Source organism: Mesoplodon bidens, assembly GCF_964165515.1.
Source record: "Mesoplodon bidens genome assembly, chromosome: 5".
Classification (NCBI taxonomy): Eukaryota; Metazoa; Chordata; class Mammalia; order Artiodactyla; family Ziphiidae; genus Mesoplodon; species Mesoplodon bidens.
In genome coordinates this window covers 48,252,066-48,267,129 of record NC_138161.1, presented here as the reverse complement: position 1 = coordinate 48,267,129, position 15,064 = coordinate 48,252,066, and the positions used below count along the sequence as shown (strand labels likewise).

Genomic DNA, 15,064 nt, shown 5'->3' with positions numbered 1-15,064 from the left:
AACATCTCCTCCTAACCTTTCCTCAAGCACGCGCTTTGAAGTAGCCCAAATGATGCAAGAGAAAGGAAGAGCAAAATAGATAATCATTTAAATGTTCAATATTGCAATATGGTATTATTGGTTTTTTTTCACTTATTAGAAATCCACTAACATCATTTTCATTACGCTATTAATAATTACTTCCTCTTCAAGATGCATTTAAGATGTAGAATTAGGATTTTAAAAAAATTAGGTAGCATGTGAGTTTCTAATTTTCTTTTTTCTATTAACATTCGGCAGAGAAGCCATATGTTGGACTATTTTTGTATTAAAGAAGACAATGACTTTGGCAAATCTGCCTAGTTTAAAAGAATACAAAACAAATGCAATTACTTACAATGGGAGGTTTCCAATTCAGAGTCAAAGCTTTCCCTTGCAAAACTGGAAAAAAAGCAGAACACCAATGGGGACTTTTCAGCAAGTCATTTGAATCTGGCTTGGAGGTGGTGACGAGTATGGCTGTTGGTATCAGACAGATCTGTGTGAGAAGACGGCAGTGAACACTCCTAGTTCACATCTACTATTTGTTTTACTAAATAAGCATGGTCAAGAACTTGAGTTTAAAAGGCAGTAACAGCCTGTGAGATTAGCTTATGTGTGCAGAGTTGGCCTACAAAATATCAGGTATGTTTGCATTCTAGGTACTTGTTCCAACATTGGGTGTGATTATAGTACACATGTAACACCTATCAGAAGGGTCATTACAGTAACAAATCAAGAACAGTAATTCTTAGGCTTTTTAAAAACAACAAAACCAACCTAACCAAAATCCCAAACTAAAAGGTGCTTCACAGGAGTATATTAGGGTTTTCCGGAGAAACAGAACCAATAGATCTAAATGTATATATAGATCTATCATAAAGAATTGGCTCACGTGATTACGGAGGAGGCTGGCAAGTCCAAAATCTGCAGAGCTGATGTTCCTCCAGTTTGAGTTTGAAGGTCAAAAGCTGCCGAAGAACCAGGAAGAGCTGATGTCACAGTTTGAAGGTCATCAGGCAGGAAGAGCCGATATTTCAGTTGGAAGGCAGAATTCTCTCTTACTTGGGGGAGGGTCAGCCCCCAAAGGGCTAAGTTTAGCTATAGCTTGAATGACTTCTCATGCTGTGGTGGCTTTCTTTCTTTTTCCTTTAACTTGTTGAGCTTGAGCCAGAGTCCTGCAGGATGGAACGTGTTCCCCTATCCTTTGAATCCCCGTGTGTGGCTTCTAGCCACAGAGGTGCACAAATAGCAAGTCGCTGGTGTGTGGAAGCATATGATTTGCCGGAGTGTGATGTGCTACGCTGCTGGACTCCTTTAACATTTCACAATATTTGAATGTGGAACTTCATATACCAGTAGTGGCATCTGTTTGCTTTATTATCTCGTTTGTTATATAGGCCCGACTCCCCAAATAGATAACCATGGTGTCCTGAAGCGAATATAGGAGATCTGAGTTTGACTTCTGCTTCTGCTACTTAAAGTAGTGTGTGTCCTTTCTGAGATTCAGTTTAATCATCTATAAAATACAAAGATGTTTCCTCCAGAACTATTTTAATGATTAACTGTGACAGACTATATATATTCTTCTTAGGAACCTAAGGAGAATGACAACTATATGCAATGTGGGATCCTTCACTGGATCCTGGAATAGAAAAAGGACATCAGTGGAAAAACTGGTATAATCCAAATAAAGTCTATAGTTTAGTTAATTGTATTGTACCCATGTTGATTTCTCAGTTTTGGTAACTGTACCCATGTTGATTTCTTAGTTTTGATAACTGTACTGTACAATTTTGATAACTGTGTTAACAGTTTTGATAACTACTTAGTTTTGATAACTGTACTATACCTTAACATTGGGGGATGCTAGGGGAAGGGAATATGGAAATTCTTTATACTATTTTTGCAACTATTCTGTAAGTGTGAAATTATCTCAAAACAAAGAATTAAATAAATGAATAAGACAGTTGTAGTTATATTGTTGTCTTTTATTTGTTTACAAAGTGCCACATATCCTTGCAGCTCTTTCCACCAGTAGTACCACTGCCACCCTTCACACTGGGACTAGGCATCACAGTTTCAAATCTGTTCCACACATACCATCTCATGAAATCCTCAGCAATCCTGCAAGATAGTATTCCCATTTCACAGTTGATGAAACAGGCTCAGAGAGGGAAGGGGCTTGCCTGAGGCTGCCCAGATGCTCTTTCCCTCTCTTGTACAGTCACATCAGAAGCCAGTTGGTGAAAGAAAAACTCAGTCTGCTTAACAAAAATCACACACAAGCCAGTGATACTTTATTATACAAGGGAGTTGGCAAAGGACAGATTCAGTTTTGTAAAAGAATCCCCACCTAAGATTCCCAGTGATCCATCTGGTGATACAATCAACTTAATAAAACAATAGCTGATATTTACCAACTGCTTGCAATGGGCCAGAGCCATGCAAATCCCACCATGAAAACAGGAATTTTCATTAGGACCCAGACTTAGAAAAGGCCCAGCTTCAAAGATTCTGACTTGCATAGGCTGAGGACTCCCATTTCCAGAATTTCAAAAACCTCCTTTCTTATCTAAGTGAGAGAAAAGAAAAAAAAAGTTTAAGATCAAGAAAAGATGGTCTTGGTGAATAAATTCAACCATCTGGAGTCCCTGGTATTTATGCAGCTGTTATGGTCAGAATCAGGAAGAGCAAAACCTGCATTTTATTCAGAGTTGAAATATTTACGTAAGTAAAGGAAGTGGTACTATATAAGACATCAATTTCATTAAGATGTCCTTTTGTTTGTACAGCATTCAACATAAAATCACATAGAAAAATCTTTTTCAAGATATCCAAAGTGTGCCTATAGACTATACACAATATTTTAATGCAGGATAACTGTTAATAATGACATCATCACAATAAAAATAAGTATGGGTTAAAATGGGTTTTTTGAATACTATATCTCCCTCATTATTATAATTAGAAAACTAGTGATGGTTTACTCAGGTTTAACATTATAACTGAAATAATCAAATATGACCTCATGTCCCTGACATCAAGTTGGTTAAATTAGTTTTAAAAAACCAGTCAGGGGGGCTTCCCTGGTGGCGCAGTGGTTGAGAGTCCGCCTGCCGATGCAGGGGACACGGGTTTGTGCCCCGGTCTGGGAGGATCCCACATGCCACGGAGCGGCTGGGCCCGTGAGCCATGGCCGCTGAGCCTGCGCTCCGCAGCGGGAGAGGCCACAACAGTGAGAGGCCCGCGTACCGCAAAAAAAAAAAAACCAAAAAACAAAAAACCAGTCAGGGGACTTCCCTGGTGGTGCAGTGGTTAAGAATCCGCCTGCTAATCCAGGGACATGGGTTCGAGCCCTGGTCTGGGAAGATCCCACATGTCACGGATCAACTGGGCCCATGCGCCACAACTACTGAGCCTGCACTCTAGAGCCCGCAAGCCACAACTACTGAGCATTTGTGCCACAACTACTTTAGCCCGTGCACCTAGAGCCCGTGCTCCACAAGAGAAGCCACCGCAATGAGTAGCCCACACACCGCAACAAAGAGTAGCCCCCCGCTCGCCGCAACTAGAGAAAGCCTGCAGGCAGCAATGAAGACCCAACGCAGCCAAAAATAAATAAATTAAAAAAAAAAAAAACAGTTCAGGAGACTGTGTGTGTGTGTGTGTGTGTGTGTGTGTGTGTGTGTGTGTGTGTGTAGGGAAGTGAGAAAATGGTTTTTAGCTTAACTCGCCAGTCAATTATAATCAGGTTTGGTCATTCTGAGGATATAGTTTTATATAGTAAATTAATTCATTCAACATGTTTGGAGGAATGATTGCAAGCTTCTTTGATAGTTACTGCCGTGATTTATTTCTGGTTGGTGACTCTCAACCACTGCGCCACCAGGGAAGCCCTTTAATTATTTTTTAAAATCTATTTTTGGCTGCATTGGGTCTTTGTTGCTGCATGTGGGCTTTCTCCAGTTGCGGCCAGCGGGGGTACTCTTCGTTGTGGTGCACGGGCTTCTCATTGTGGTGGCTTCTCTTGTTGTGGAGAACGGGCTCTAGGAGCGCGGGCTTCCATAGTTGCAGCATGAGGGCTCAGTAGTTATAGCACGCGGGCCCTAGAGCGCGTGGGCTTCAGTAGTTGTGGTGCACGGGCTCGAGAGCGCAGGCTCAGTAGTTGTGGTGCACGGGCTTAGTTGCTCCGTGGCATGTGGGATCTTCCCAGACCAGGGCTTGAACCCGTGTCCCCTGCACTGGCAGGCAGATTCTCAACCACTGTGCCATCAGGGAAGTCCCTCAATTTTTCACATTATGATGATAATGGATTACTTTCATAAATATATAATGAGCTAATGCTGTTCCTATTCAGTATTCAATTGGTTTTAATCTATTGAGACATCAAAAAAATTTCCCCACTCCCCAAAACCAAAATAGCCCTCTAATTTAAGTAAGTGGGTTTTTGGGTACATGGAGATGCAGGCAATGAGGCAAGTTTGTGCTCCCCCACCTCCAAGTACATTTATAAGGATAAAAAGGCAAAGACGATTGTTGTCTCTAAAACAAGGCACAGGGAAATATGCCAAGTCCTCTAGATCTTCCTGTTTCTCAAAGATGCAGTATAGATGTGGTCCCCAGTGGGGCAGAGGACACTGGTCATTTAATGAAGAAAAGAAGCTGATTCCTATAAAACACATGGAAAGGATACAGTTATGTGTAAGGGGCGAGATGGCCTCTATAATTGTAGTTACTTCAGAGTTAAAAGAAATCATTTCAAAGGCCAGAATGTGCTGGTTCCCCATGTCAAAGACTTTACTGCTGTGTTTGAACTCAAGTTCAGATTGGAAAAAAAAAAAGATTAAAGGCAATTGCTGGATTGCTAGTTACATGGTACCTCGGGAATGTCCATCATCCTTCTCAACTTCTGATCTCTCCAATTCCAGTCAAAAACCAGAAACTTTAAGGGGTTCAAATTAAGGCCACCTGAAAGAGACAGGGAGAGAGTTGCTACATTAAAGAACTTATGACATAAGCTTATTAAAATGATTTTTTATTCCTCTGGTTGCTTTTTTGCCTCATTTGCTCTTCTCTCCTCCAGCAACTAATCTCTGCACGTTAAGTGCTGTCCCTGTCTGATGGAAAACAAATGCAGCACTCAGAGACTTACTCTCCTTACAGTCTTATCACTGATTCTCAGGGAAGCAGGGAAGCTGCTCTTGCTAAGCTCGTGAAATGCTCAAGTTCTGGCAAAGAATCAATCCCAAGCCTCCATTTCATGAAGCCCCAGAGGGTAAAGTGTCATTCCCGACAGGGATTTGATAAGACATATCCTGCAGTTTGGGATAGTGACCCTTCAGAGGAGTTGAGTCCAATAGAGTCTGCATGACTCTGAAGAGGTGAGTCGGCAGAAGGACAAGGACAGGGTTGGGAGGTTAACTTCAGGCAAAAAAGAAAGTTAAGATGAATGGGCTCTATTCAAAGCCCGCTATCCTTTGAGGAGACTGGTAAACCACTTAAGGACTCATTCCTGCTGTCTTCCTGTGTATCTAGAGACAATTATGGAGTGTGGGGCTGGAGGGGACCTCAGGGGTTGTCTGTTCCTCAGAGGTCTCAGAGTTGGGCAGTTGGTTTTTCCCACTCCACACGTTCTGCCCACTGCCCCAAGCTATCACACCTGGAAACATAATGAAGCCTTCCTTTAACCTGCAGCACTTCCCCTCAATATTGGTTATTTCAATAATTTCCCCTCTGCCCTAAAGACTTTTTCATGCTTCTTATAACTACGATGCCTCTTATTTAGAACTCTCTCTGTAATTAAAAATGATGGAAATTAAGAAAGACAATGGGTTGATAGTGTTCCCTTAAAAATAACTGACTGCTGGGCTTCCCTGGTGGCGCAGTGGTTGACAGTCCGCCTGCCAATGCAGGGGACACGGGTTCGTGCCCCGGTCCGGGAAGATCCCACATGCCACAGAGCGGCTGGGCCCGTGAGCCATGGCCGCTGAGCCTGCGCGTCCGGAGCCTGTGCTCCGCAACGGAAGAGACCACAACAGTGAGAGGCCCGCGTACTGCAAAAAATCCCAAAAAACCCAAAAAAACAAAACAAAAAAAATAATTGACTGCTGATGGGACAGCAAATAGGTACAGGCTCTCTGGAAGGCAACTGGACATTATATAATAGGAGCTTTAAAATGCTTACTGTTTGATAAAATAATTCTCCTTCTCTGACATATCCCAATAAAACACCAGAAACTTACGCATAGTTACTTATAAAGATGATCACTGTGTATTACTTATAATAGCAAAACAAATTAGAAACAACCCAAATATCCTACCATAATAGAATTGCTAAACACCAATATAACTTGGGGTCAATAACCAAAATATATAAAGAACTCGTACAACTCAAGGGCAAAAAAACAAATGACTTGATTTAAAAATGGGTGCAGGAACTGAATATACAGTTTTTCCAAAGGAGACATCCAAATGGCCAATAAGTACATGAAAAGGAGCTCAACATCACTAATCATCAGGGAAACACAAATCAAAACCACAATGAGCTATCGCCTCATGCCTGTTAGAATGACTGTTATCAAAAAGACAGGAGATAACAAGTACAGGCAAGGTTGTGGAGAAAAAGGAACTGTGTACTGCTGGTGGGATTGTAAATTTGTTCAGTCATTATGGAAAACAGTATAGAGGTTTCTCTAAAAATTAAAAATAGAACTACCCTATGACCCAGCAACTCCACTTCTGGGTATACATACAAAGGAAATGAAATCACTGTCTTGAAAAGGTATCTGTACCTCCCATGTTCACTGCTACATTAATTCCAAAAGCCAAGATTTGGAAACAACCTCAGTGTCCATTGACAAATGAATATATAAAGAATATGTCACACACACACACACACACACACAACAATATTATTCAGCCATAAAAAAGAAGAAAATCCTGCCACTTGTGACAACATGGAGGGACCTTGACAGCATTATACTAAGTGAAATAAGTCAGATAGAGAAAGACAAATACTGTATGATCTTACATATATGTGGAATCTAAAAAAAACCCCCAAAACAAAAATGAACTCATAGGGCTTCCCTGGTGGCGCAGTGGTTGAGAGTTCGCCTGCCGATGCAGAGGACGCGGGTTCGTGCCCCGGTCTGGGAGGATCCCACGTGCCACGGAGCAGCTGGGCCTGTGAGCCATGGATGCTGAGCCTGTGCATCCAGAGCCTGTGCTCCACAACGGGAGAGGCCACAACAGTGAGAGGCCTGCGTATCACAAAAAAAAAAAAAAAAAAAAAAAAAAATGAACTCATAGGTACAGAGAATAGATTGGTGCTGGGTGCCAGAGGTAAGAGGTGGGGGAAATAGATGAAGGTGGTCAAAAGGTAAAAACTTCCAGTTATAAGATAAATAAGTGCTGGGGATGTAAAGTACAGCATGGTGAGTATAGTTAACAATACTGAACTGCATATGTGAAAGTTGCTAAGAGAGTAGATCCTAAAAGTTCTCATGACAAGAAGAAAAATTGTAACGATATGAAGTGACTGATGTTAACTAAACGTACTGTAGTAATCACTTTACACATCACATATACCAAATCATGTTGTACACCTTGGCCAATACAATGTTATATGTCAATTATATCTCAACAAAACTGGAAAAAAACTCAATAGAATATTATGCAGCCGTTAAAAATGAAAAATTAAAACTATTTCATGACAAGCCAAGTTCTCATGAGATATATTAAGTAGAGAAGACAGGTTATAAAGTTATGATATGCTGTATGATCTCCATTTATAAAAAATATAGATAAATGCTTAGAAAAAAGACTGAAAGGAAATATATTTAATATTAAGTAACAAGACATTACCTCTAAAGTGACTTATTTTCTTTTCTGTACCTTTTTGCATTTTACAAAGGCTCTTATAATTAGAAAATCCCTTTCCTTATTAAATAAAACAATACAATTCTGTCTGTAAGTGTACTGATCCCAGTGTTATGGAATATCTTTTGATGTTTGGAAACTCTCCTTAATATATCATATATATAAACATGTTAAGTCATAAACAGCTACATAAAATGAGTTATGTGCCATTTGTCTTGCTTTGTTAGACTTTCAGTTTTTGGAGTGCTGGAATTGTTCTCTTTAAACACTTTGTATGTAGCCTAACATCTGTAGTCAATGAATATTAAACCATTCATCCAATCAGAATCAGAAGTTATTTTCATTAGTATTTTAAGTAAATCAATAGCTCCTTAAATGATTTTTCCACTCCTTAGATGAAATAAGCTTTCACAGTGAGTTTTCACAACTCTGTAGAAATATAATTTCAACAATCTGGACAACTTCGTTTTCTCTCTCTCTCTCTCTTTTAAATATTAAATATGGAGAAGAGTGGCCCTGTTGCCTGGGGGACCTGGCGACATATACAAAACATGTGGAATCCAGGAAGGGGAGAGGTGAGTCTTTGGCTAAGAGCCGTGGGAGAAGGTGGGCACATCCCTGGCCTCTCCAGCTGCCCAGCCAATCTCTCCCACCTCTGCGTCTCATAGATGGACTATGAGCACCTCTCATCTGCTCCTTCGCTTTCAACAACCTCCTAGGGCCACAGGACAAAAATCCAGCCAATCATTGTGCAAGGGCCTTCCTCCAAAATCTGACTGTCTTTCCAACTGAAGCACAGGCTACCACAGCCCACGAAGTCTCCAACCAAGAAAGGTGGTCTCTTTAATAAAAGTAATAACTGTATTTGTTGAGTTCTTAAGGTGTAACACTCACTGTGTTTAGCTTTTTATTGGCATAACAATCCTTTGAGGTAGGTGCTATTACTATCTCTGTCATTCAGATAAAGAAAGTTTTAGAAAGGTTAAGAAACTTGCCAAGTCACAGAGCTGGTAAGCTGCTGGACCTGGGATTTGCATCCATAGATTTGAGTCTGTAATAGGGGCTCTTAACCTCAACACGTATTGACTACTTATTGTCTCCTTTGGATATACCCCATGTATCTGCCTGCTTGCTTTTTTTTTTTTTTTTTGCTGTACGCGGGCCTCTCACTGTTGTGGCCTCTCCCGTTGCAGAGCACAGGCTCCAGACACGCAGGCTCAGCGGCCATGGCTCACGGGCCCAGCCGCTCCGTGGCATGTGGGACCTTCCCGGACCGGGGCACGAACCCGCATCCCCTGCATCAGCAGGCTGACTCTCAACTACTGCGCCACCAGGGAAGCCCTGCCTGCCTGCTTTTGATTCATCTGTTGTCCCATTCCTGAATGCTTTTCTCACATCTCCATACTTTGAAGATCCTATTTTAATCCTACCCATACTTCAAAGATCAGTTAAAGATCCTTTCCTCTGTAAAGCCTTCCCTGCAGATTCAGCCACCATAACAATCTCTCCCTCATTTCAACTCCTATAGGACTTAGAAGTGCTTGTTTGGACCTTGGCATTTACTGCCTCATGTCGTCAGTCTCATCCTATGCACATTTATCTCTTCAACTGGATCAGGAGCTCCTGGAGGGGGAAAGGCTCTGGAACCAGGAAGGCCTAGAATGAGAGATCTTGGGAGGGGCTACATGACCCTCCAAGATTCAGTTTTCTCTTGTAAGAAATACGAATGCTAGCCTGCAAGGATGCTATGAGTACTAAATGAGATATGTGAGGGTGTCTAGCACAGCACTGAGTACAAGTAGGAACTCAAAAAATATTTGTTTCCCTTCCTTGCCTGGGGCCACTAAGTTTGCTACTTCCTTGTAATTGCACAGACCTCTGCATATAGTGGGTTCACTTACCCAACGTTTTCACCTGGAAAGAAACACTAGTATTTTTAGCTCTTGTTTGCTTCCTTGCAAATGACCATCTCTATACTGAGATACTATATTGATGAATACATTACTTTTAGATACATAAAAATCCAGGAATAGCTCCAGGCAGTTATAAAATAAAGTTGTTAAACAAGTAATTTGGAAATGAGTATTTAAAAGAAATCTTTAATCTGTCTGGCAGGTAGAACATGTACTAAGATCATCAGCAGGTCAGCAGGTTTTTAGGCTACTGGCTTTGAGAAAGTCAACAAACTATAAAAACCCACCGGTGGATGCTGTCTGGAATACTTTCTGGGTAAAGCACTAAAAGAGAAACACATTTGTGGGAAGTGTTCTAGAATGCTTGTATTTCATCCATAGAAACTGCATTTTTGTTTCAACTTATCTTCTATACCAGCCCTCAATTGGAATGGGAGTCTTGGGGAGCCGAGACTCAATTAAGTGAGAGGGAAATATTCAGCACATTCAGCTATACAAATTCCAGAGGCTGCAAATCGGTGGAATAGATTGTGGACCCACTAAACTGCTTAAAGCAACCGGAATTTGAATGTATTTAGATGGGCATAGGTACCGCAGTTTGCCACAGTCCTTATCATTCCCTATTGTACTACACCTGCTGGCTGGCTTTAGAGACTAAAGGCTAAGTTTCCAACTCCTGAATTAACACAGAGGTCTGATTTCACTACATCACACATGTGGTTTCCCAAACTCACATGGGGGTTAGGCAAACACTCAGCTCTGAGTAGGAGTATCACTACCTCTTTTCATACCTTGTTTAATGAGTTCTTTAATCCTCCCTGGAGTTCCTACACCCAGGTGTACCACACGCTTCTCCAGCAATTTTACCTGCTCCTGGACCTATTCCAAAATGGAAGAGAACAAAGAAAAGAAGAGTCATTGGAAAGTTCAATCATAGTCCAATTTAGAGAATTTAATCTAAAAGCTAAGAAAGTAAAAAAGCAAATGGGGCTACTCTTGTTTAGGGTCAACTTCCAGGGCAAAGAAGGTTAACATCAAGACAGAAGAGCATCTCCCTGGAAAACTGGTTAAGTCTCCAAAGAGTCCAGGGCTCAAACCTCAGCTTCTGTACGGAAACCTCAGAGCACAGAGGAGTAGTGACTATTGTGGGAGCAGAGGCAGGGAACGCAAAGAAAATTGGAACGGTCGTTCAGTATGTTACAAAAGGAAGGCACCAAAGAACACGCTTCCTAAGGAGATACGGAAAAGAGGCTGAAGTGAAACAACTGAGGTCTGGAAGTGGCCCTTAAGGATCACTTCCACCCCCGACTAGGAACCACAGGACCTTGCTTACCTTTATATGTTTTGCGAATAATTTCATGACTTTGCTGTCTCCTCTGAATGCGGTCATTGACCTGATGAAAACCAATAGATTTACGCAGAAGAAAAATCACTCATTCAGGGCCATGTGGACCACTTATTACATCTTAAGTATTACACCATATTTTTTCAAAATAATATGCACATTTATGTGTGTCTATATGTACATATGTATGTGGATAGATATGCACACACAAAATTCTGATTTTCAGGTTAGTCCATCTCTGGAATGAAAGTGGGGTGGCCTTTAATCAGGCATGCATCTGGGTTGGCTTCTAAATCTCAGGCACACGGTTCACTTTACTTAGGTTTCCTTGATTATTGAAACATGTGGATTTGCCCTTCACTTGTGTTAAAATGAAAACCACAGTCCCAAAATGGTGTCACTCATGCTTAAAGCCCATGATACCGAAACCCAGATTTAATACTTCATCTAACTGCAGTTTCAACTTTTCTGAGAAACGTAATCTTAATCAACCAGTCTGGAATCTCTGGTCAAGCACCAGTAAGGTAATTAGTCCTGTGGGCCCTTTCCATACCAGAGAGGAACATAAAACCCTTGCCATTTCCTTCCCCCACAAAAGATGTCCTGGCCTAAAAAGTAGTCTTTCTTTTCTTTTGTTAATGGCTCCATTGCTCCACCCTTTTTCCTTTTTTTTCTGGCTGCACTGTGCAGCATGTGGGATCTTAGTTCCCAACCAGGGATTGAACCCGTGCCCCCTGCATTGGGAGCGCAGAGTCTTAACCACTGGACTGCCAGGGAAGTCCCTCCACCCTTTCTCCTATTAAAAACTTTCATTTTGCACAACCCCTCGGAGTGCCCTAGTTGCTGGCTGGGTGTTGCCTGATTCATGAATCGTTGAGTTAAGCCAATGTGATCTTCAAATTTACTTGGTTGAATTTTGTTTTTTAACATCTGTAATACAAAAGTTCTGTATTTTAGGTCCCTGGCAGAGAATTTATCTTCAAACTCTGCAGTATAGTTCTCATAAAAAATTTGTTTGTGAGAAGTATCTTAGCAGTGATGTCAGCCTGTGCTCTACAGAGCCCAAGGGCATGTACGAAGGTCTGTGTGTGGCTGCCCTGCGGGGACAGGGATAAGCTAGCAGGGAGAAGCAGGAGGGCTTATGTCCTGCATTCAGAGCAGCCCCCCTACTTTTATGGACTTTGCAGAGTGAGCTTATCTGTAAAATCTTATATGTGGAAATGCTTCGGGTATAAATGGGTATAAAAGAACAATCTTCTAGTTGATGTTTGGGAATAGAATATGGGAATACTGCTCGGAATATTACTTTCCTTTATATATCATTAATATACTTGAGAAATATTACCGACCAGTAGGAATAAATGAATTTACAAAATAGTGACTCGTGCTACACACGTTCTGTTGCACTTGAGTCTGTACTTACACATGAGCTTTCTCCATGGCGAGGTTAACTAAGAAGACAATTTAGGGGACATATTTAACATAACTCATGGTTCTCAAGAGAACAGATATTCTTACAAAAGTTAGAATTATTCAATATTAGCCTTTATGAATAGGGTTTGTTATGCCTGCTCAGAAATCACCTTCTGCAAATCACCTAACCTTGAAATGGATCATAATATTACTGAAGACATAAAGAAACACTGAGAATTGGCAAATGAAGTATGACAACATAGTCCTTCTTTGCCCATCAGAAAGGCATTTATGTTCAGTAAAAACTCAAATCAATGTGACAACTTGTTTTTAAGAGGCCACCTCCAGGCCACCTTCTTTGCCATTAGTGTTTGAATCTGAAATGAGTTCTGTGGGTAGTCTTTAAAACACTGACATGTCAATGTGAATTCTTATGATTTCAGAACCAGCAGTTCAGAACCAGTCTGCCCAGAAGCAGTTGGATTCTTGAAGATCAATTATGTTTGGAGCAGAAATAGTTAAAAGAAACACTTTCGTTTTACTGAAAGGGTGTGTGATACAATTTAACGTGTGTGCCTAGCAGAAAGGATCTGAAGGACGATTAACAGAGCTTAAAAAACGACTTTTCTAAATTCATGGTCAGATTAGCTCCTTTAGAAAAATAGATGCTAAATAACTACCGAGAGTCTACTTTGCACATTAATCTATTTGGTCAAGTTCCTTTTTCTTTAGGACTTGGATTATCTTGTTTGGTCTCTGGTCAAAGCCCGGTGCAGAGCCTGGCCCTGGGAGAGGGTGAGTCCCAGGAAATCCCATTTTACTCTGACAGCTCTTCTCTGAAAGCTGAACGCTACTACGGATCCAGTGGAAGCCTTTTTGTTTATTCTACAAAAGCTACAGTAAATGAAAAGGTATGTGAAGGCACTTAGTAAAGCACCGACAAATTGTCTTTAAAACATAATTTTTACATATAAATTTTTGGTCCACTTGGCATTTATCTCGGTATAAGGAGTGAGATACGGAACCCAGCTTACTTTTTTTAGATGGCTACCCAGTTGTTCCAATACCAATTATTAAATAATCCATCTTCCCCTACTGATTTTTCACTTTTGCCATATCCTGTACTTTCATATGCATATGGGTCTATTTCTGAACTTTCAGCTCTGTTCCACTGTTTTGATCTGTCTGTCACACGTGTGCCAGTTCCATACTCTTTTAATTATTGAGACTTTGTAATATGTTTTTTTTAAAAAAACAATCTGATAGATACTATAGGCATAGTATCCTCACTAGCATTCTTTTTTAGAATTTTGCCAGTTATTTTTTCTTCTGTATTTTCTCATATGAACACAGAACTAGTTTATCTAGTTTAAAAAACAATTCTATAGGAGTTTCATTGGGAATCTGTGAAATTTGTAGATTATTCTAGGTAAAACAGACATCTTTACATTGAATATTCCTATTCAACAATATGGTACTCCTTTCTGTTTAAGATCTGCTTCATCCCTTATGTAATATTTTCTTCATCTAAATTTTGGCTAGTTTTTTCCTTGGTGTTCTATTTTTTCTTGTTACCATTTTAAATTAGATCTTTTCTTTCATTTATTTCTCCAACTGGTTATTGCTTGTATGATCTCCCTGTTTTACCCTTGCGTGTTCTCCACACAGAAGCCAAAGTGATCCTTTAGAATGATTATTCAGATCATGTGACTTCTCTGCTCAAAATCCTCCAATGGCACCCCATGTCAGGGCCTTTTGTACCTACTGTCCCCTCTGCCTGAAACACTTTTCTTCCAGATATCTGCTTGGCATTCTCATTCACTTTGTTCAAGTCTCTGCTCATATGTCAATCTCCTAAGAGGCTTTCTGTGACTACCCTTTTAAAAGTAGCCCCCATCTTTTTCTATCCATTTGCCATGCTTTATTTTTTTCCTACATAACTTATCACTACTTGACATTATAATGCATATTTATTTGTTTATTGTCTGCCTCCCTTACTGGAAAGTAGGTTCCATGAGAGAGGGGACTCTGTATATTTTGTTCATTGCTGCTCTCCAGCATATGGAACTTGTCAGCTTGGCCCATATCAGTTACTCAGAAAACAGTTACGAAATGGAACAGGTGAAGCTTCCAACCTAATGAGCTCCAGGGCTCGGATAGCAGAGCCACAGATAATCAGCATCAGGACCGATTTCTTCTCACTGTGGTTTTTCCGAAGTTTCACCCACTTAGGGCAGACTGAAAAAAGACAATGAGAAAAATATTACCCTAAATATAGCAAAATAAGGCCTCCAAAGTTGAATATCCCCCAATTACTTCCTTGTTATTACTTAAGTAAAATAAAATATGAGCACTGTTTAGATTCTATTCTCTGGTTATTCTAGATATTAAACTAAAATGAAATATCATTAACTTACACCACAAAACATATAATATGCCAAGTAGCTAAATGTGACCAGTTTTAGGACTAAGTTTGTACAAAAAAAGAAAAGGA

General features: G+C 40.5%; 1 protein-coding gene across 3 annotated transcripts in view; it reads right to left on the bottom strand.

The window, feature by feature from the left end:
* Positions 1–1,988: 1,988 nt before the first annotated feature.
* CMSS1 (cms1 ribosomal small subunit homolog) overlaps positions 1,989–15,064 on the bottom strand; it is a 396,516-nt gene continuing 383,440 nt past the window's right edge. For all 3 annotated transcript variants that reach the window (XM_081235233.1, XM_081235234.1, XM_081235235.1), the window contains 5 exons: positions 14,706–14,808; positions 11,146–11,206; positions 10,604–10,691; positions 4,901–4,989; positions 1,989–2,593 (listed from right to left, as the gene is read on the bottom strand). In XM_081235233.1, the coding sequence (XP_081091359.1) occupies positions 2,510–2,593; positions 4,901–4,989; positions 10,604–10,691; positions 11,146–11,206; positions 14,706–14,808 (425 nt within the window). In that variant the 3' untranslated portion in view covers positions 1,989–2,509. The remainder of the gene's footprint in view (positions 2,594–4,900; positions 4,990–10,603; positions 10,692–11,145; positions 11,207–14,705; positions 14,809–15,064) is intronic.